We start from the raw sequence: 22,432 nt of genomic DNA on the forward strand, positions 1-22,432 counted from the left end.
ATTATCTGTCTTTTTAATTAGGGCCATCATAGTGGGCATGAAGTGGCATCTCATTGTGGCTTTGATTTCCTTTTTCCTAATGACAAATGATATCGAGCATCTTTTCCTGTGCTTATTGACCATTTGTATATCTCCTTTGGAAAATATAGTTCTTCATATCCTTTGCCCATTTTTTAATTGGGTTATTTCTTTTTTATTGAATTTTAAGAGTTCTTCATATATTCTGGATACAAGTCCCTTATCAGATATATGATTAGCAGATATTTTCTCTCATTCTGTGGATTGTCCCTTCACTTTCTTCATAGTATTATTTGTAGCACCAAAGTTTTTAAGTTTGATGTAGTCTAGTGTACCCATTTTTTCTTTGGTTGCTTGTGTTTTTGCCATTTATTTATTTATGAAATCATAGCTTAACCCATGGTCACAGACATTATAGTTTTAGTTCTTACATTTAGTTCTGTGATCCATTTTGAGTTAATTTTTCTGTATTGTGTGAGGTAGGAGTCTATCTTCATTTTTTTGCATGTGGATATCTAGCTGTCCCAGCACTATTTGTTGATAAGATTATTCCTTTTCCATTTAATTGTCTTGGTGCTATTGTTGAAAATCAACAATAGCGTAGATGTATGTTTGTACTCTCATTCTATTCCATTTATGTATATGTTTATCCTTATGCTAATGTCATGCTGTCTCGATTACTGTAACTTTTGTATTGAGGTGCTGAGTTTTTAAACTAATTATAATCATTTTACTTGAACCACTTACCATTTATGTCTGATTATGCAGCATGAAATAATTATGAGTATATCATTAAATATGCCATATTAACTTCTAATAAGTTTTATTTGATCATAATAGTAAGCCATATGCATGTAAGTTCAGTTTTCATAGATCTGTGCTTATATAGTTTGTTTTCTGATTTTACAGCATCTAAAAACAATTAAAGAAGGCCATTGGTTGTAATTCACCTGCCATTACCTTTAAAATGGCTCTTAAGGGCAGTTGTGAGACTATCTTTTCATGGCTACTTGCTTTTTGAATATTCTCTCTGCAAAAAAAAAAATGTAACTTGAGTTGTTCTTTTCATTCTTTAAAATGTATAGATTTTGTATGCTGAAACTTCTCAACCAGAAGAAAGGGCCTTCACAGTGTCCTTTGTGTAAGAATCATATAACCAAAAGGTATATAATTTGGGTAGTTGGGAGGTTGGAAGTGACAACAACAGGAAAAAGTAGAAATTCCTTGATAACATAGCTGGTATTCCTATCAAACCACTCATCAGTAGAAAAATATATAAAAAAGGGTGTTTAGCTGACAGGGTAAATTATTTCTAAAGTCATTTTTCTGAAAATTTTACAGTACATCTGCCTTATACAGGTACTAGCAATTCATTGCCTTTTTCTAATCCTTCTATATGATGCAAGAACTTGCAGTCTTATCTAATATAGGACTGTACCACCCTGCCCCCATTGTCCTGATCCTGCTTTTATTTTTCTTCCTTGCGTATATTTCTACTTATTTACACAAACACATATGCAATGCATTTATACATTGTGTGTCCCTCTGGCCAGGATGTAAGTTCTATTAGGGCACTGGCTTTGTCTCAGTCAACACTGTTTTTCCAATGTTTGACACATAGTAGTCACTCAGATATGTAAATGAATAAATAAATTATATTGTCCTACAACTGTCCTAAACCAAAATCTCTCTTTGGACATTGTTATCTATCTGTGATTTTGAAATAATGTAATCATCATTTGGCAGAAATCCCTGAGAGCTAGAAGTGGCACTTTGGGTGGATGGGATTCAGATGTTAAGAATAATAAGTTCTCTATGCAGTGGATTTATATCTACTGTGGATTCAAAGTACTATTATTTTAGATAATTATAGGCTTTTGGTAAGTTTGAATGGCCAAAAATAATTATAAAAACAATCAATATGCTATGTGGTTTATTCTGCTGTCAGTGATGTTTTGATTAGTGTAATGTCACTAATAGCTCTGTTCTTTCCATATAGTTTTTTTTTTAACTGTTGCTACTTCTTTTTTTATTTGTTCACATGTCTTTCCTTATTTTAGTGTCCTTAAAAAGTTGGTAATCTTTTGCTAAGTGTGTCTTTCAAACAATTTACTTTCAGAAGCCTACAAGAAAGTACAAGATTTAGTCAGCTTGTTGAAGAGCTATTGAAGATCATTCATGCTTTTGAGCTTGACACAGGATTGCAGGGTAAGTGTTGCATAATCCCAGGGGCCAATGCTCAAGTGGCCATCTATTAAAATGGAAGTTGGTGGAATTATTTTATTTGAATAGGTGGTAAGACCTTTTGGTCTAGGTTAACTTTAGCTCTTTATCTGTAATCTTTTTTTTTTTTTTTCCTCCGGTTCGTGGGCCTCTCACTGTTGTGGCCTCTCCCATTGCGGAGCATAGGCTCCGGACGCGCAGGCTCAGCGGCCATGGCTCACGGGCCCAGCCACTCCGCGGCATGTGGGATCTTCCCGGACCAGGGCACGAACCCGTGTCCCCTGCATTAGCAGGCGGACTCTCAACCACTGCGCCACCAGGGAAGCCCCTGTAATCTATTTTTTAAATCATTCCCACTGGTCTCACACCTTATTTTATCCATCCTAATATGCACGTTTTTTATTTGCACATCTCCAGAATTGGGAGCAGTTTACCATTAATGGTGTGTCATTGTTTAATTTAGTGTTTTCTTTCTTAGTGGTACAGAAAATAATGGTGCATTTTATATCACTGGTATTTTAGTTTCAGTGAAATATGGTATTAATAGGCAAATTTGTTAGTATTAAGGTAGGAAAAAAAGGAGTAGAAATAACTTTGGTCTATGTGTTCGTTTCCTAGGAGTAGAACTTCTGAAGTTCATTTTTTAAAAAAGTATAGGCAACCTTTAGTGCATTGTTTTTGTTTTTTTGTTTTTTTGCGGTACACGGGCCTCTCACTGTTGTGGCCTCTCCCGTTACGGAGCACAGGCTTCGGACGCGCAGGCTCAGCGGCCATGGCTCACGGGCCCAGCCACTCCGCGGCATGTGGGATCCTCCCGGACCAGGGCACGAACCCGTGTCCCCTGCATCGGCAGGCGGACTCTCAACCACCGCGCCACCAGGGGAGCCCTCATGCATTGTTTTAATATTGTACAACAAAGAGCATACACAGGCTTTCTCTTGGTTCTTTGCTTACAATTAATACTTTTTTCTAACTGCAAAAATAATGTTTTCCTTTGTAATTCACAGTTGCAAACAGTTATAACTTTTCAAAAAAGGAAAATAACTCTTCTGAGCATCTAAAGGAGGAAGTTTCTATCATTCAAAGTATGGGCTACCGAAACCGGGCCAAAAAACTTCAACAGAGTGAACCTGAAAATCCTACCTTGGTAAGGCCATTTTTGTGTATTCTGATAACATCTCTTTATTGAGCACTGTGAGTTGGTGAGTGTGCTAGATGCTTATGGATTTACATAAAAAGTCAGTAAACAAGGGAAGATGGTAAATTAAGGGGCCAAACAAGAGTTAGAGGAGACGAGAGAAGGTCCCCGGTTTTAGTGCTTTGTTCATTCTGATGAACGTATTTTTCTTCATATCTGTCTAAGATAGACACAAGGACACTGATGGTCAGCTTGCTAGTTTTTAAAATAACCATCTTATGGCAGTTCTCCAGGGACAAGGACATATCTTCTGTTTTATTTCCTCTGAAAAGTTGCCTGGAAAAAAATAAATCGGTTTTTAACATTTGAAAATTGCTTCAAGTTAAAAGTGTAATTGTCAAAGAAAATGCAGAGATTTGCGCTGTTGTTATTCATATGTGAATGAATAATGAAGATCTTAAAAATGATAGTTCTCTGGCGCAGTGGGTATGAGTTTGCCTGTCAATGCAGGGGACATGGGTTCGAGCCCGGGTCTGGGAAGATCCCACATGCTGTGGAGCAACTAAGCCAGTGAGCCACAACTACTGAGCCTGCACTCTAGAGCCCGCGAACCTAGAGCCTGTGCTTCGCAACAGGAGGAGCCACCGCAATGAGGAGCCAGGGCACCACAGCGAAGAGTGGCCCCCGCTCACTACAACTAGAGAAAGCCCACGCGCAGCAAAGACCCAATGCAGCCAAAAATAAATAAATAAATTAATTAATTAAAAAAAAAAAAAGTTCTCATAGTACCAGCATTCACTTTTCGGTAGATGTTGAAGGGCTTAAAAAGAAGAAGGAAAGCTTCAACAGAGTAAGGTCCCGTTTCTAAATATTCTCTCCTGTACTGAATATTCTTAGGCTTGCTGGGTTTTCTTTTTTTTTTTTTGCAGTACACGGGCCTCTCACTGTGGTGGCCTCACCCGTTGTGGAGCACAGGCTCCGGACGCGCAGGCTCAGCGGCCATGTCTCACGGGCCCAGCCGCTCCACGGCATGTGGGATCTTCCCGGACCGGGGCACAAACCCGTGTCCCCTGCATCGGCAGGCAGACTCTCAACCACTGCGCCACCAGGGAAGCCCATTGCTGGGTTTTCTTTATTTTCATTTATCCTTTTTAAAAATTTACTTTGGGGCTTCCCTGGTGGTGCGGTGGTTAAGAACCCACCTGCCAATGCAGGGGACACGGGTTTGAGCTCTGGTCTGGGAAGATCCCACATGCCGCGGAGTAACTAAGCCGGTGCACCACAACTACTGAGCCTGCTCTCCAGAGCCTGTGAGCCACAACTACTGAGCCCGTGTGCCACAACTACTGAGCCTGTGCTCTAGAGCCTGTGAGCCACAACTACTGAGCCCACATGCCACAACTACTGAAGCCCCCGCGCCTAGAGCCCATGCTCCACAACAGGAGAAGCCGCCACAATGAGAAGCCTGCACACGCAACGAAGAGTAGCCCATGTAGCCCCCGCGCACCGCAACTAGAGAAAGCCCGAGCGCAGCAACGAAGACCCAATGCAGCCAAAACTAAATAAATAAATAAAAAAGAAAGAAAGACAAAAACAAAATCAAAAAGAAAAAAAATGCTTTCCTTATCTTTAAAAATATTACACAGATAATACATATTTATTTTAGAAAAATTTAGAACAACAGAGAGAGGGGAAAAGTATTCAAAGCACACAAAACTCATACATTCTGGTGTGTAGTCTGCGAAATGTTTTTTCTGAGGTGTCATAAATGTTAGCTAATTGATAATGGTCTATTTGTTTTGTCCATGGCTTTGAGTTTCTGTTAAGAAAAAAAAAGCACAGAACTGGCCAACAATTTGTTGATCATTCTTTACTGCTTAGCAGGAAACCAGTCTTAGTGTCCAGCTCTCTAACCTTGGAATTGTGAGATCTCTGAGGACAAAGCAGCAGATACAACCTCAGAATAAGTCCGTCTACATTGAATTGGGTAAGAGTCTCAGATTTTGTAAGTTTGGAATAATAGTTGCTGGATTCCTTGTCTAGGAGTTTTACCAGAAACTGTGGTCACAATTTATACAGTGGCAGGGAGCTCTGGGAAGTGAAAATAAAATAATTTTACTAGCCTTATGATGTGTTATAAATAATGTAAAAGATGCAGGTCTCACCTTGAAGAACCTTCCTTTGTAAAGAGAGCAAAAGAAAGGGTGTCTGGTTATAAGTATGTGTAAATATACCTTGGAAATATGGAGAGTAAGGCTAAGAAAGAATGTGATGAGTGGGCTACAGCATTTGGAGGGATCTAAGATAACTTGTACTAGACTAGAAAGACTTAAGAACAGCTGAGCTCAGTTCAAGCAGGTCTCTCTATGTCTTATCGTTTAGAGTATATTTATAATTGGAAAGAACGGCCCTCCTTTGAGCTCCCAAGCACTAATGTTTGACATAGCACGTGTCATATTCTTTCAAAATTTCTTGTGTCTTTTCCCCTTTTAAGATCATAAGTTCCTAGACAACAGGTATTGCCTCATAAAAATAATCAAAATAATTATAATAGAGAATATTTAGGAGCACCTACTGTAGTGCACGCACTGGTGTGTTTTACTTGTGTAACTCATTTAAGATGCATGACAAACCTGAGATGATTACTACTATTATACTTATTTTACAGATGAGGGAATTGAGGTACAGAGAGGTTAAGAAATTTTGCCAAGGTTGTAAAGCTAGTAAGTGAAAGGGTCATGATTCAAACCTGTGCTTATGACCACTTCTCTGTATTGCCTGACATGTATCATTGTGTCTGCCATGTAGTGGGTGCTCAGTAAATATTTCTTGAAGATATGTTTTGCAACAAGTGTATTTTTTGAGTTTAAGCCTTTCAATAAAAATCCTTTTATTGATTTGTTATTTGGGGGTATTTGGGGAATTTTTTTAGGATCTGATTCTTCTGAAGATACAGTTAATAAGGCCAGTTATTTCAGGTGAGTCAAAGAGAGCCTTTTTCTATGAAGCTGGCATTTTTGTATCTAGTTAATATTAAGGATTGATATTTCTTTAGGTTAGAATCATGGCATTGGAATAGACCTTAAAGACCATCTACTTTAATCTCCTCATTTTATAGCTGAGAAAATATCCTTTTTTAAAATATTTATTTATTTGTTTGTTTGTTTTTGGTTGCATTGGTTCTTTGTTGCTGCGCACGGACTTTCTCTAGTTGCTGCGAGCGGGGGCTACTCTTCAGTGCAGTGCGCGGGCTTCTCATGGCGGTGGCTTCTCTTGTTGCAGAGCACGGGCTCTAGGTGCGCAGGCTTCAGTAGTTGTGGCATACGGGTTCAGTAGTTGTGGCTCGCGGGCTCTAGAGCACAGGCTCAACAGTTGTGGCACACGGGCTTAGCTGCTCAGTGGCATGTGGGATCTTCCCGGACCAGGGCTCGAACCCGTGTCCCCTGCATTGGCAGGCGGATTCTTTTTTTTTAACATCTTTATTGGGGTATAATTGCTTTACAATGGTGTGTTAGTTTCTGCTTTATAACAAAGTGAATCAGTTATACATATACATATGTTCCCATATCTTTTTCCTCTTGCGTCTCCCTCCCTCCCACCCTCCCTATCCCACCCCTCCAGGCAGTCACAAAACACCGAGCTGATCTCCCTGTGCTATGCAGCTGCTTCCCACTAGCTATCTACCTTACGTTTGGTAGTGTATATATGTCCATGCCTCTCTCTCGCTTTGTCACAGCTTACCCTTCCCTCTCTCCATATCCTCAAGTCCATTCTCTAGTATGTCTGTGTCTTTATTCCTGTCTTACCCCTAGGTTCTTCATGACATTTTTTTTTCTTAAATTCCGTATATATGTGTTAGCATATGGTATTTGTCTTTCTCTTTCTGACTTACTTCACTCTGTATGACAGACTCTAGGTCTATCCACCTTGTTACAAATAGCTCAATTTTGTTTCTTTTTATGGCTGAGTAATATTCCATTGTATATATGTGCCACATCTTCTTTATCCATTCATCCGATGATGGATACTTAGGTTGTTTCCATCTCTGGGCTATTGTAAATAGAGCTGCAATGAACATTTTGGTACATGACTCTTTTTGAATTATGGTTTTCTCAGGGTATATGCCCAGTAGTGGGATTGCTGGGTCATATGGTAGTTCTATTTGTAGTTTTTTAAGGAACCTCCATACTGTTCTCCATAGTGGCTGTACCAATTCACATTCCCACCAGCAGTGCACAAGTGTTCCCTTTTCTCCACACTCTCTCCAGCATTTATTGTTTGTAGATTTTTTGATGATGGCCATTCTGACTGGTGTGAGATGATACCTCATTGTAGTTTTGATTTTCATTTCTCTAATGATTAATGATGTTGAGCATTCTTTCATGTGTTTGTTGGCAGTTTGTATATCTTCTTTGGAGAAATGTCTATTTAGGTCTTCGGCAGGCGGATTCTTAACCATTGCACCACCAGGGAAGTCCAGAAAATATCCTTTTTGCTTCGCTGGTTGGTTTCTTAGTAAAGAGTTTGAAAGAGTTTAAAGTAACAGTAGAACTATGCACAGACTTGCTTCCAGCAGATGGTTGTGCCCTAGCTTAGTTCGTCGTGTATGATAGTGTTGACTCAGTGATAATTGTGGCTGTTGAAAACATTAGAGTACTCAGTTTTCAGTTCTTTCCTTCCTCTGTTCCTTAATTCCATCTGTAACTCAAACTTTGTCTACATAAATTAAACCATAATCTACAAGCAGCCCCCAACTGGGTTGTCAAATTGCTTTCGTTAGGAATTATTGCTTGACCCTAAGATCTGTGATGGTGTCATTGCCAATCAGATTTTGTTTGCAAATTACTTTTTCCTGATCTCTCAATTGGGAGAAAATGATTTTTAGCCTGGAAAGAAGCACAGAAGGCAGTGCTGCAAAGTGGTGTGCTTTTGCATTCTACTGGAATGTCTGTTCCATCCCAGTGCTCCCTTTGTTTAGATAACTTTGTACTTGTATTCTCATTAAGATATATTTTAAGTTTTGTTGGTTTTCTCTTTACTGTCTTTTAGCTATTATTTGGCCATCATTTAAATTTTAGTTCTCATTTGTATGTCCATAAAGCAATGTTCTATATTACTGCTGTGATTTTTGTGACTGTATGTTCTCAGTCTTTGACCGTTTCATTTTGACTAGAAGTTACTAAAGCACAGATTTCAAAAAGTGAATCAAATTGATAACCCTTATTGCAACCCTACCTAGAGGAGCTAAAATACTTGATCATGTGACAGCTATTTGTGCATATAAACCACTGTTTCTCACTAAGGCTTCTGTCTTTTCCCTATAGTGTAGGAGACCATGAATTGTTAGAAATCACCCCTCAAGGAGCCAAGGCTGAAGCCAGTTTGAATCGTGCAAAAAAGGGTAATGGCAAGTCTTCCAACTTAACGGGCACTAAAGAAAGAATAGGTAGATGCGGTACTGTAATTAGATTATTCTGAAGAACCATTTGGGACGTTTATAATTCACAACATTTCTTGGCAGAGTTAGAATATCGTTCTTTCTCAGATGTCATGGTACAGCCTGACAATGACACTAGACTGATATGGTTATAATAGTACCCTATGTAATTGGTTGTTGCCTTTACTTTTTTTTTTTTCTTTTTTGCGGTACGCGGGCCTCTCACTGTTGTGGCCTCTCCTGTTCCGGAGCACAGGCTCCGGACGCGCAGGCTCAGCGGCCATGGCTCACGGGCCCAGCCGCTCCACGGCATGTGGGATCTTCCCAGACCGGGGCATGAACCCGTGTCCCCTGCGTCGGCAGGCGGACCCTCAACCACTGCGCCACCAGGGAAGCCCTGCCTTTACTTTTAACTGCTGTGTTTTTATTTCATACTTTGCATACTGGTATTTAGATAGAGGGAGTATGAGTCTGAAGATAGAACAGAAGCACTATATGTCTGATGCCCAACCTGTGCTTTTTTTTTTTTTGATTGAAGTAGAGTTGATTTACAATATTGTGTTTTCTGCTGTACAGCAAAGTGATTCAGTTTTACACATATATACATGTCTTGTAATATTATTTTCCATTATGGTTTATCACAGGATATTGAATATAGTTCCCTGTGCTATACAGTAGGATCGTATTATTTATCCATTCTATATATACTAGTTTGCATCTGCTAACCCCAAACTCCCCCTTCATCTCTCCCCCACCTTCCCTCCCCCTTAGCAACCACATGTCTGTTCTCCATGTCTGTGAGTCTCAAACTGTGCTTTTAATTCACTGTTAGAGTTTAGCAAAAGAGGAGGTATGGTTTATGAGTAGGGAGAATTCTGAAATTAAAACTCTAATTATTTTGAGTGGAAATAATGAGAGTCTAGATACATAGGAATTGAGCAGAAGAGTATGAGCTACGTCTTCAGTACACTTGATAGTTGAGGTTTCTCTAAGAATAGCCAGTTCCTTCATTCCCCCTCAACCAAGTTGTATTAAGTACCTATTTTTTTCATAATAATTCAGTTTTTAAGCACCTTGTTTTTTTTTTTCCAGCTGCTTGTGAGTTTTCTGAGAAGGACATAACAAAGGCTGAACATCATCAATTCAGTAATAAAGATTTGACCACCACTGAGAAGCATGAAACTGAGAAGCATCCAGAAAAGTATCAGGGTATTTTTGTTTCAAACTTGCATGTGGAGCCATGTGGCACAGATACTCATGCCAGCTCATTACAGCATGAAAACAGCAGTTTATTACTCACTAAAGACAGAATGAATGTAGAAAAGGCTGAATTCTGTAATAAAAGCAAACAGCTTGTCTTAGGAAAGAGCCAACAGAGCAGATGGGCTGAAAGTAAGGACACATGTAATGATAGGCAGACTCCCAGTACAGAGAAAAAGGTAGTTCTGAATGCTGATCCCCTATATGGGAGAAAAGAACTGAATAAGCAGAAACCTGCCTCCTCTGACAGTCCTAGAGATTCCCAAGAGTTTCCTTGGATAACACTGAATAGCAGCATACAGAGAGTTAATGAATGGTTTTCCAGAAGTGACGAAATGCTAACTTCTTACGACTCACGTGATGGGGCATTTGAATCAAACACTGAAGTAGCTCGTGCAGTGGAAGTTCCAAAGGAAGTTGATGGATATTTGGGTTCTTCAGAGAAAATAGACTTAATGGCCAGTGATCCTCATGGTGCTTTAATACATGAAAGAGTCCACTCCAAACCAGTAGAGAGTAATATTGAAGATAAAATATTTGGGAAAACCTATCAGAGGAAGACAAGCCTCCCTAACTTGAGCCGCATAGCTGAAGATCTAATTATAGGAGCATCTACTGTAGAACCTCAGATAACACAAGAGCGCCCCCTCACAAAAAAACTAAGGCGTAAAAGGAGAAGTACATCAGGCCTTCATCCTGAGGATTTTATCAAGAAAGTCGATTTGGCAGTTCTTCCAAAGACTCCTGAAAAAATAATTGAGGGAACTGACCAAACAGAGCAGAATGGTCATGGAATAAATATTACTAGTAATGGTCATGAGACTGAAATGAAAGGTGGTTATGTTCAGAAAGAGAAAAATGCTAACCTAACAGAATCATTGGAAAAAGAATCTGCTTTCAGAACTAAGGCTGAACCTATAAGCAGCAGTATAAGCAATATGGAACTAGAATTGAATATCCATAGTTCAAAAGCACCTAAAAATAGGCTGAGGAGGAAGTCCTCTACCAGGAACATTCATGCACTTGAACTAGCAGTCAGTAGAAACCCAAGCCCACCTAATCATACTGAACTACAAATTGATAGTTGTTCTAGCAGTGAAGAGATGAAGAAAAAACATTCCAGCCAAATGCCAGTCAGGCACGGCAAAAAGCTTCAATTCATGGGAGATAAAGAACCTACAACTGGAGCCAAGAAGAGTGACAAGCCACACAAACAAATAACTAAGAGACTTGCCAGTGACCCTTACCCAGAACTAAATTTAACAAACATACCTGTTTTTTTTACTCACTGTTCTGGTTCTAATAAACTTCAAGAGTTTGTTAATCCTAGCCTTCAAAGAGAGGAGAGCCTAGGAACAATTCAAGTGTCAAATAATACCAAAGACCCCAAAGATCTGACATTAAGTAGAGGAAAAGGTTTGCAAATTGAAAGAGCTGTAGAGAGTACCAGTATTTCCTTGGTACCTGATACTGATTATGGCACTCAGGATAGTATCTCATTACTGGAAGCTGACACCCTAGGGAAGGCAAAGACAGCACCAAATCAACATGTGAGTCTGTGTGCAGCAATTGAAAGCCCCAAGGAACTTATCCCTGGTTGTTCTAAAGATATTAGAAACGACACAGAGGACTTTCAGGATCCACTGGGACATGACGTTAACCACATTCAGAAGGCGAGCATAGAAATGGAAGAGAGTGAACTTGATACACAGTATTTGCAGAATATGTTCAAGGTTTCAAAGCGTCAGACGTTTGCTCTGTTTTCAAATCCAGAAAAGGAATGTGCAACAGTCTGTGCCCACTCTGGGTCCTTAAGGGAACAAAGCCCAAGAGTCCCTCTTGAATGCAGACAAAAAGAAGAAAATCAGGGAAAGAGTGAGTCTAAAATCAAGCATGTGCGGGCAATTAATACAACTGTGGACTTCCCTGTCGCTGGTCAAAAAGATAAGAAGCTGAGCGATCATGCCAAACGTAGCCCAGAAAGAGTAACTAGGCTTTGTCAGTCATCACAGTTCAGAGGCAACAAAACTGAGCTCATTATTGCAAATAAACATGGGATTTCACACAACCCATATCTTATACCATCACTTTCTCCCATCAGGTCATCTGTTAAAACTATATGTAAGAAAAACCTGTCAGAGGAAAAGTTTGAGGAACCTGTAATGTCACCTGAAAGAGCAATGGAAAACGAGAGCATCGTTCAAAGTACAGTGCGCACAATTAGCCAAAATAACAGTCGAGAAAGCACTTTTAAAGAAGTCAGCTCAAGCAGTATTAATGAAGTAGGTCCCAGTACTAATGAAGTAGGCTCTAGTATTAATGAAGTAGGTTCCAGTGGTGAAAACATTCAAGCAAAACTAGATAGAAACAGAGGACCTAAATTAAGTGCTTCGCTCAGATTAGGTCTTATGCAACCCGAAGTCTATAAGCAAAGTCTTCCTGTAAGTAACTGTCAACTTCCTGAAATAAAAAGGCAAGGAGAAAATGAAGGCACACTTCAGGCTGTTAATGAAGATTTCTCCCCATGTCTAAATCCAGATAACCTAGAACAACCTATGGGAAGAAGCCATGCTTCTCAGGTTTGTTCTGAGACACCTGATGAGTTGTTAAATGATGACAAAATAAAGGAAAGCAACTTTGCTGAAAGTGACATTGAGGAAAGATCTGCTGTTTTTAGCAAAAGTGTCCAAAAAGGAGAATTCAGAAGGAGCCCTGGCCCTTTAGCCCATCATACATCTTTGGTTCAGGGTCACGAAAGAGGGGCTGAGTCCTCAGAAGAGAATGTGTCTAGTGAGGATGAAGAGCTTCCTTGCTTCCAACACTTATTTGGTAAAGTAACCAATACACTGTCTCCATCTACCAGACATAATGCTGTTGCCACAGAGGGTCTATCTAAGGAAACAGAGGAGGACCTAATATCATTGAAGAATAGTTTAAATGACTGTAGTGACCACGTAACATCGGCAAAGGCATCCCAGGAACATCACCTTCCTGAGGAAGCGAGATGTTCTGATAGCTTATTTTCTTCACGGTGCAGTGCAGTGGAAGACTTGACCGCTAATACAAACACCCAGGATCCTTTCTTGATGTTTGATCCTCTTTCCAAACAAGTGGGGCATCAGTCTGAAAACCAGGAAGTTCTGAGTGACAAGGAATTGGTTTCAGATGATGACGAAAGGGAAACTGGCTGGGAAGAGGATAATCACCAAGAAGAGCAGAGTGTGGATTCAGACTTAGGTATTGGAACCAGGTTTTTGTGTTTGCCCCAGTCTATTTTATAGAAATGAACTAAATGTTTATGCCTTTGGGGGAGCACATTTTACGAGTTTCCAAGTACAATGAAAGTAACTGCTTCTTAAACTTTAAACATGTTCCTCCCAAGGTGCTTTTCCTCAAAAGTCCTTTACTCAGCTAGAACATCTTTTCTATTTGAATGAGATTTAATGCCCTAATTATTGGTGGACTTGCTTCTGGTTTTCATGCTTACGATTCCTAAGAGGAAATCTGGTGTCCCTAAACAAAGAGTGTAATCATTTTGTGTGACATGAAAGTGAAGTTTGTCCTGTCAATGAGAAGAAACAGGTACTGCAAGTTGGAGTATTGGCTGTCTGTTTTTACATCTTAATCTATTTTTATTATCATTTAAGGTGAAGCAGCATCTGAGTATGAGAGTGAAACAAGCCTCTCTGAAGACTGTTTGGGGCTGTCCTCTCAGAGCGATATCTTAACCACTCAGGTAAAAGCACATGGGGATGTGTGTGTGGTGTTCTCAGTGCTATGCATCCCGCATTCTTACATTTGCTTATATAACCTCTTAGAATTAATGGTATAACAGTTGTGTGTGGGACCTTGTCTCCTCAAATTGGATTGTAAGCACCGAGATGGAACACATTACCTCCTACTTCATACACACACATACACACATGTACGTACCAACATGCTCACTGCAGAACACTAAATACTGAATTTAATGAATAAGTGAAACCTTCAAAACCCATTTGCCCTATAGCAAAAACACATATGAAAGCACTACTGTATCAAATAGAGGGGTGTGTTTCTTCTCAGTACCAAATTGGCACCTACAGAGTTCTCTTCCTGTTAGACACTATCTAGCCTTTCACTGTTTGGTGGATACTTCTTTTTGTTTTTTCTTTTTAAATCGTATAGTTATTTGTTCTTCAGTGCCTGTAAGTCATCTTTTTTCTTTAAAAAGTACACAATGTTACTTCTTGCTCCTAGTGGTCAATATCCAATATTTTGGTGACTTGTGAGGGGGGTAACAGCTTTGTCATATCTACAACATTTGGCAACATGAATATTTCAGTACTCCAGGCAGAATAGTCTCCTAGAAAAAGCATTCTCTACCACAGCATCTAAAAATTAACATCATATTCCTCACAGAACCTGGCTCTGTCTCCTAATTTTTATGTTGTAGGAGTGGCACCAAAATTTTCTAAGTTCTCACATTCAAAACTTCAGGCTCATTCAGCTTTTTTTTCTCCCTTCCTTCCTTCCTTCCTCCCTTCCTTCCTTCCGTTGCGCCAGGTCTTTAGTTTTGCCATGTGGGATTTTCTAGTTGCAGCATGTGGGATCTAGTTCCGTGACCAGGGATCGAACCCAGGCCCCCTGCATTGGGAGCGCAGAGCCTTAACCACTGGACCACGAGGGAAGACCCTCAACTTATTTTTTTAGAATATTGACACAGTGGTTGCTGGTGGTAATGGTGAGAGTTCTGTACCTGGCTGTGTTACTCTAGGCAATTTACTTATCATCTCTGAACTATAGTATGTACATTCTTAAAATGGAGATACCTGGACCACCTTGAATCATCCTGCCATGACTTCTTTTTCTCACCTAAACCTTAAATACACCTTCAGCTGCTAGCAAAAAGTGACATTTTTTCCTGAACTTCCTGAAATTCCAGATTAGATAAAACTGAGAAAAACCGATATTCTTATAATATTGTATATGTGCATCATAAAAAACTTAGAAAATACAGATAAATAAAAATCATCCCTGACAGTCCAGTGGTTAAGACTCCGTGCTTCCACTGCAGGGGCACGGGTTCCATCCCTGTTGGGGAACTAAGATCCCACGTGCTGCAGAGCAACTAAGCCTGTGTGCCGCTATTATTGAGCTTGCGCAGCACAGCTAGAGAGCCCACTTGCCACAATGAAAGATCCTGCCTGCCCCAAGTAAGACCCAACACAACCAAAACTTAAAAAAAAAAAGAGATTGGTTTGGTAAATGTTAACATTTATCTCTGGTATGATATACAAAAGATAGGTAATAGTTGTTGTCTTCAGGTGGGGAAATAGATGATTGGGAGAAGGAGAAGGAGGAAGCCTTACTTTTCTCTGAATATCCTTTTGTGCCTTGAATTTTATACCATGAACTTGTATTAATTATTTTTAAAATTAAATTCTATGCATTAAAAATCATTACTATTAACTTATTGGTATATATTCTTTATTCTTCCTATTGTACACAGGGGTGTGTGTGTGTGTGTGTATACCTTATCTTTAAAAAACATTCAGATGGTACTCTACATACTTACATTGTTTTTACTATGTCACTAAATTTTCTTCAATGAATTTATTTTTAACTACTATATAGTATTCTTTCCTTGTGTACACCATGATTTATTCAACCTATTGCTGGATATGAGGGTTTCAGGGCAAGAGACACAGTTTGCTATCATGTACAGCACTGTATTATTATCTTAAAAAAAATTTATTTGGTTGCACCGGGTCTTAGTTGCAGCAGGCGGGCTCCTTAGTTGCAGCTTGCCGGCTCCTTAGTTGCAGCACACGGGCTCCTTAGTTGTGGCGTGCGAACTCTTAGTTGTGGCATGCATGTGGGATCTAGTTCCCTGCCCAGGGATCGAACCCAGGCCCCCTGCATTGGAAGTGCAGAGTCTTATCCACTGCGCCACTAGGGAAGTCCCTGTAGTATTATCTTGATAACTAAATATTTGCCAACATCCCCAATGACTTCCTTAGTATAAATTCCTAGGACTGGAATTTTTCTGTTTGGTACATGTTATTAAATTGTCCTTTAGAAAGACTGAACCAAGCTGTGCTCTTCTAGCCCCTGTGGTACTTGGTAGCTCCCATTTTCCTATACCTTTGCCAACACTGGGTAGTATCCAGTTCTAAACTTCTGAGTCTTGGCATTGCTATGAGGACTATAGATAGAGGGCTTGTCTTCTACTGCCTGTTTTCAACACAGAGCAAATCCCTCCAGGACTGAAGCCTGCTGGAGTCAGGAAGAAACCTCTGAGACCACTGCCTGTTCTGTGCCTGAATTGTCACCTGTATTCTCCACTTCTGCAGGATTGCCATGGTGACTAAATTAATGAAAAGATTTTGGAGTCCTTTTCTTTTTTGGCTGTGCTGCACAGCTTGCAGGATCTTAGTTCCCCAGCCAGGGATCGAACCTGTGCCTCCTGCGGCGGAAGTGCAGAGTCCTAACCACTAGACCGCCAGGGAATTCCCTAGGAGGCCTTTTCTCTGTTTGCAATTACTATGATCCTTTCTCAGTGTGGATTTGGGGCTCTGTCAACGTGACTTTCACCTTTTTATCCCTTGTGTTTTAGAGTTGTAGTGTTCGGTTTCTGATTCCATCTGCCTTAGCCATATTGTATAATATTTGACATTCAATAAACTACCTCCTTGTTTTCTATATTTCTGATCTTGTTCCCAGAGATATATGTCTATTTGTTCAAGATTCATTTTATAACCTGTTTTTATCAAGCATCTACCCAAAACAGAGCCAAAGTCAGATTTCAGGGCTAACTTAAATCTAGAGTAGCTCCAACAAGCAAAATGATTGAAGTGGGATCTTTTCCCAAGGTCTGTTTACACAGAACTGGGGAGACATATATAGGAGATAAATCCTAATTTGGTATCATTAGTATCTGTGCTTTATCAAAGACTGATTAACTATATTTATTCATTAATTCATTTCTGCATTAAACATTTACTAAATGCTTACTGCCTGCTGGGTGTTAGGGATACAAAAATGATTAAGGAAGGATTCCATCCATCTGGGAGGAACATTCCACTTCGGTATACTAATGCACTAGCAGTATAAATGAAGCACTGAGGGGTCATCTGTTCCTGACAGGAGATGTATTATTGGTGGGGACTTCTGAAGGAGATATTCAAGCTGGACCTTAAAAGATGAGAATTTTTTCCAGGTGGAAAGAGAAGAGAGGCAGTAAATCAAGGCAAAGGCACGGAGGCGTGAAATCATGCCCAGGAAACACAAAGTTGTCCCATGTGACTGGAAAACAGGGCATACGTGGTGGTTTTGGGGAGAAACAAGAGATAAGATCAGAGTGTGGAGGCCCTTTTGACTGATTGATTGATTTTGGGCTGAGTTGGGTCTTAGTTGCTGCACGTGGGCTTTCTCTAGTTGCGGCGAGCGGGGGCTACTCTTCGTTGTGGTGCGTGGGCTTCTCATTGCGGTGGCTTCTCTTATTGCAGAGCACAGGCTCTAGGTGTGCAGGCTTCAGTAGTTCTGGCACGCAGGCTTCAGGAGTTGTGGCTCACGGGCTCTAGAGTGCAGGCTCAGTAGTTGTGGCACACGGGCTTACTTGCTCCGCGGCATGTGGGATCTTCCCGGACCAGGGCTCGAACCCATGTCCCCTGCATTGGCAGGCGGATTCTTAACCAGTGCGCCACCAGCGAAGCCCGTGAAGGCCCTTTTGAATGCTGTGCTTAGGAATTTGGAATTTATCATGAGATCAATAACGAGTAATAATTATACAGTATTCAGAAAGCGTTAACTTTTTATATGAGCAGTTGTATACAACTAAGCTCCTAATGGAAAAAAGAGACGTGATAAACATGGCTTTTAGGGAACTTTAGCTGTATTAAAAGTAGATATCAGAGTAGCACAGTGGGAATAGAAAAGAAAAGTAGGACTAATTCAAGAAACACAAGAATTAGAATCAAGAAAACTTGGTAACCAATTTGGGTTTAGTCTCCCAAATGTATCAGGCCAATTGCCTGCAGGGGAATTTGTCCAAGTTATAAAGTAACTGCTTTGGGAGAACCCAAAGGAAAGTTATGTACCTATAATTCTCCCATTACTTTTCCGATTTTCTAACCTATTTAATGGCCACAGAAGTTAGATGTGATGGTTGTGGCAGTAGTGACTGATAGAGCTCCTTGAAGCTTATCAGGTATCCTGGTTTCATTCCAGATTTACTGAGGTGAGCCCTTGGCTAGGATTTGATCAGTAATGGAACTACTCACAAGACACCACGTGGTGGCAATGGTGCTGCTGTGGACATTGGCAACAAAGCAGTCTCAGGGTAGTAGTGGAAGCCTTAGTGGAGCAGGGAATGCATTTCCCAGTCATAAAAACCTCCTAAAAACTGTGAACTCAGTGTAGCAGGAGAAAGTAGATGGCTTGTTTTTAGTAGAGGGCAAAGTCATTTGCGAGGATCAGAAGAAACAGGGTGAAACAATCTGTTTCCCCAGGGTTTGCTGGCAACCATACATGCTCCTTCTAAAAGTAGTGAAGAAATGTATATTTTGGAGAGCTCCTTACTTACGAAATACTTCGCTTATCAAAAACCTTAGACTTAGCAGATTTCTTCTTCATATGGAGAAATAAACATCAGGAGCCTCATAAGCAAGAGGAGCCCATTATCTTGAATTGAGAACAATAACTGGCCTTACAGGCTTTCTGAGGGCTCCTTCTGCTGGATCCTTCCATATAGCTGGTTCTTCTCTGCAGCGATCTCTAGGTACCCCGTCCCCATCTAGAATGGCAGCACCATTCTAGGGCTGTATCCCCAGTGCCTGACACATAATAGGTGGTCAACAAATAGTTGTTGAATGAATAAATAGATAAATTAATGAATTAGCTCTTTGCTTGTTCTGTTAGAAACTAAATGTTCAAAGAATCCCAGAAAAGGAAATGACCTCACAAGCCAGAGATTAGACATTTTTATATGGACTAACCCAAATCTCTTATGAGTGCCACAATACCAAATTTTTGAAATGCAGCCTTTGGAAGATGTTAACAGAATCATGCTAATTTTAAATACCAAAAGTGTTTTAAGTACCTTATTTTTTCACTCCCTAGCTTTAAAAGAAAATAACCAACTTCAAAAGGACATCACAATAAAACAAGCCTATTTGGGAGAGTTTGAGGAATTTTTTCTCCCCTTCTAACATCTTTCTGAAATAATTTCATGGGCATTAACTGCATGAATATGGTCAGATTAAAAGGTGCTCAGGGCTTCCCTGGTGGCGCAGTGGTTAAGAATCTGCCTGCCAATGCAGGGGACACGGGTTTGAGCCGTGGTCCAGGAAGATCCCGCATACCGCGGAGCAACTAAGCCCATGCACCACAATGACTGAGCCTGCGCTCCAGAGCCCGCGTGCCACAACTACTGAAGCCCGCGCGCTTAGAGCCCGTGCTCTGCAATGAGAAGCTGCCACAATGAGAAGCCCGCTCACCACAAGGAAGAGTAGCCCCTGCTCAACGCAACTAAAGAAAGACCACGTGCAGCAACGAAGACCCAACGCAGCCATAGATAAATAAATAGATAAATAAATAAATTTTTAAAAAGGTGCTCAGGCAGAACTTATAATTCCATACAAAGTGATTTCAAGTCCCACGGTAAAATTAATTGGTGTAACATATTCTTGATCTCTGGCAAGTTTCTAAAAGAGTATAACTTTCTTGGTGTCGTTTCTCGTGTCTGCAGCAGAGGGATACCATGCAAGATAACCTGCTAAAGATCCAGCAGGAAATGGCCGAACTGGAAGCTGTGTTAGAGCAGCACGGGAGCCAGCCTTCTCACAGCTCCCCTTCCCTCATAGCCGATTCTTGTGCCTCTGAGGACCTGCTAAATCTGGAACAAAACACATCAGAAAAAGGTTTGTAATATTGGCCAAACTGTTACCTTAAGCAAAATTCTTCCCTCCCTAAGCCTTTATCTCTTTCTGAAAAGTATGGACCCAGCTCCAACATTTTATGATCTTTGCTCAGCATATATTTGCCGAGTCACTCCTTGGGAAATCTTAGAGCCTTGCTTCTAGTCCCTGCTTACAACTAATTTACCATTCAGAGGGCCCAAGACAGTCAGCAAGCATCGTCATCTGAGTACCCACAGTAAGCAAATGCTATGGGGCGCCCACAGGAAGCTGAGTGTCATGGGGCAGATTGGAAACAGGTAACCCCATCATTTTAGAAAGCTTATAAAAAAACCACTCAGACATGTTTCGTATAGCACTGGTGTCAGGTCACGAAGCCCTATTTAATCACTTTCTGGTTTATAGAGAGAGACGTCTATGTATACTTCAGGAACTGCACCTTGATCCACAGAAAGCCCAATTATGTGGCAGAGACAGGTGCTTTATAACAACATGATTGTTATCAACAAGACGAGGCATTTGGAGTAACTGGGCAGGTGGAGCTGCTCTGAGCTGACTCCCTATAAGAAGTGAGCACCGAGCTGAGGAATAACCTGGCATAAAGGAAGGAAAGTGAGATGAAAATTTGAGTTTTAACTGGAAAAAGCCTGTGAAAAACAACACATCAGGCAGGGTTTTAAACGGGCAAATACACAGACACGCATGAGAGGCTAGGCATAGGCCTGGGTTCCAGGAGAGAGCTGGTGCTTAGGAACTAGCACTCCCAGAGTGCTAGCTACCCAGCTAACTTAGTGTTAAAGTCCCTTCTTCGTTCTCCCTCCCTTCCTCAGGCCTACAGGGGGCCAAAGGGCCTTCCTTTGAGTCTTTCTAGGAACTTTACTCTTAATTATTCAAGAGAGTGGCGTTGGTCCCAGAGTGTGCCTTGTAGTGTTTTTATGTTCAGAGAGAAACAGTAAGTAGCTCATGCATGAGAAGCTAGGAACTCTGTTGCTATGACAGTGGTTCAAAATGTATTTCCTTAAATGCATTCTTTGTAACTATCTTCATTTAGTTCATCTCCCAGATAAAGTAGCCCCAAGTCTCACCACCATCACAATTCTTGTTGGTGCTTTCACCACCTTCAATCTAAAAACAGACTAGACTTTCAATTTTAATGCACCAGATATAAAATGTTATTGTCTGGCTTTGAATATATGTGTGAATCTACTATCTCATCTTTGTTGGGGGGCATATTTTTTCCTGAAGATCTGTACACAAAATGTTTCTTTGTGGCTTTTTTTTTCATAAGTGCTATACTTTTATATATTCTATTTTACTATGGATTTGAAAAACTCTGAAAATTTCTTCTGAATTTCTATATAAAACTTTTTTTTTATGAAAGAGCCTTTACTCTATCCTTTGTGGTAAACTTACTCATTGGTCTACTTTCTCATGAAATTATAACATCCTCAGAGTTTTGAGGTAGGTGGGTAAATGTTGAGAGGAGGGAGGAGAGGCTTATGAGAATTTCTCCATTTAAAAAAAAAGTGTCCCGGGCTTCCCTGGTGGCGCAGTGGTTGAGAGTCCGCCTGCCGATGCAGGGGACACGGGTTCGTGCCCCGGTCCGGGAAGATCCCACATGCCGCGGGGCGGCTGGGCCCGTGAGCCATGGCCGCTGAGCCTGCGCGTCCGGAGCCTGTGCTCTGCAACGGGAGAGGCCACAACAGTGAGAAGCCCACGTACCGCAAAAAAAACCCAAAAAACAAAAAAAAGTGTCCCCTCTCCCAACTCCACAGAGAGTGTCTGCCATGCCCACTTATATTTGCACAACTTGAATATGTTTTTCAAATTGCTCAAATGCTACTTCTCAAGGAGATCACCTATAACCATGGTTTTTTTTTTTGTTTTTTTTGTTTTTTGCGGTACGCGGGCCTCTCACTGCTGTGGCCTCTCCCTTTGCGGAGCACAGGCTCTGGACGTGCAGGCTCAGTGGCCATGGCTCACAGGCCCAGCCGCTCCGCGGCATGTGGGATCTTTCCAGACCGGGGCACGAACCCGTGTCCCCTGTATCGGCAGGCAGACTCAACCACTGCGCCACAAGGGAAGCCCAACCACGGTATTTTTTATTGTAATTTTTAAGTCTCTGACTTTTCCAGCCCCACTTTACCCTGTTATACTGTTACATTTTTTCAATAGCCCTTATTAACCTTTTTTTTAATTTATTTTTGGCTGCGTTGGGTCTTCGTTGCTGGGCTCGGGCTTTCTCTAGTTGCGGTGAGCGGAGGCTACTCTTCATTGGGGTGCAGGCTTCACATTGCAATTGCTTCTCTTGTTACAGAGCACAGGCTGTAGGTGCACAGGCTTCAGTAGTTGTGGCTCACAGGCTCTAGAGTACAGGCTCAGTAGTTGTGGCACATGGGCTTAGTTGCTCCACAGCTTGTGGGATCTTCCCGGACCAGGGCTTGAACCTGTGTCCCC

At 40.9% G+C, this 22,432-nt stretch overlaps 1 protein-coding gene across 11 annotated transcripts in view; it reads left to right on the plus strand.

Moving 5' to 3' along the window:
- The window catches only part of BRCA1 (BRCA1 DNA repair associated), a 63,290-nt gene that overhangs the window by 16,739 nt on the left and 24,119 nt on the right, over nucleotides 1–22,432 (plus strand). For 4 of the 11 annotated variants that reach the window (XM_033410957.2, XM_033410962.2, XM_033410960.2 and 1 more), the window contains exons 4-12: nucleotides 1,104–1,181; nucleotides 2,138–2,226; nucleotides 3,249–3,388; nucleotides 5,261–5,366; nucleotides 6,312–6,357; nucleotides 8,704–8,780; nucleotides 9,909–13,313; nucleotides 13,724–13,812; nucleotides 19,807–19,978. In XM_033410957.2, the coding sequence (XP_033266848.1) occupies nucleotides 1,104–1,181; nucleotides 2,138–2,226; nucleotides 3,249–3,388; nucleotides 5,261–5,366; nucleotides 6,312–6,357; nucleotides 8,704–8,780; nucleotides 9,909–13,313; nucleotides 13,724–13,812; nucleotides 19,807–19,978 (4,202 nt within the window). Of the gene's footprint in view, nucleotides 1–1,103; nucleotides 1,182–2,137; nucleotides 2,227–3,248; nucleotides 3,389–5,260; nucleotides 5,367–6,311; nucleotides 6,358–8,703; nucleotides 8,781–9,908; nucleotides 13,314–13,723; nucleotides 13,813–19,806; nucleotides 19,979–22,432 lie in introns of those variants that run through there. The other 7 variants (XM_033410963.2, XM_004282855.4, XM_033410961.2 and 4 more) reach the window with 4 other exon arrangements.

Source organism: Orcinus orca, chromosome 19 (assembly GCF_937001465.1).
Source record: "Orcinus orca chromosome 19, mOrcOrc1.1, whole genome shotgun sequence".
Taxonomy (NCBI): Eukaryota; Metazoa; Chordata; class Mammalia; order Artiodactyla; family Delphinidae; genus Orcinus; species Orcinus orca.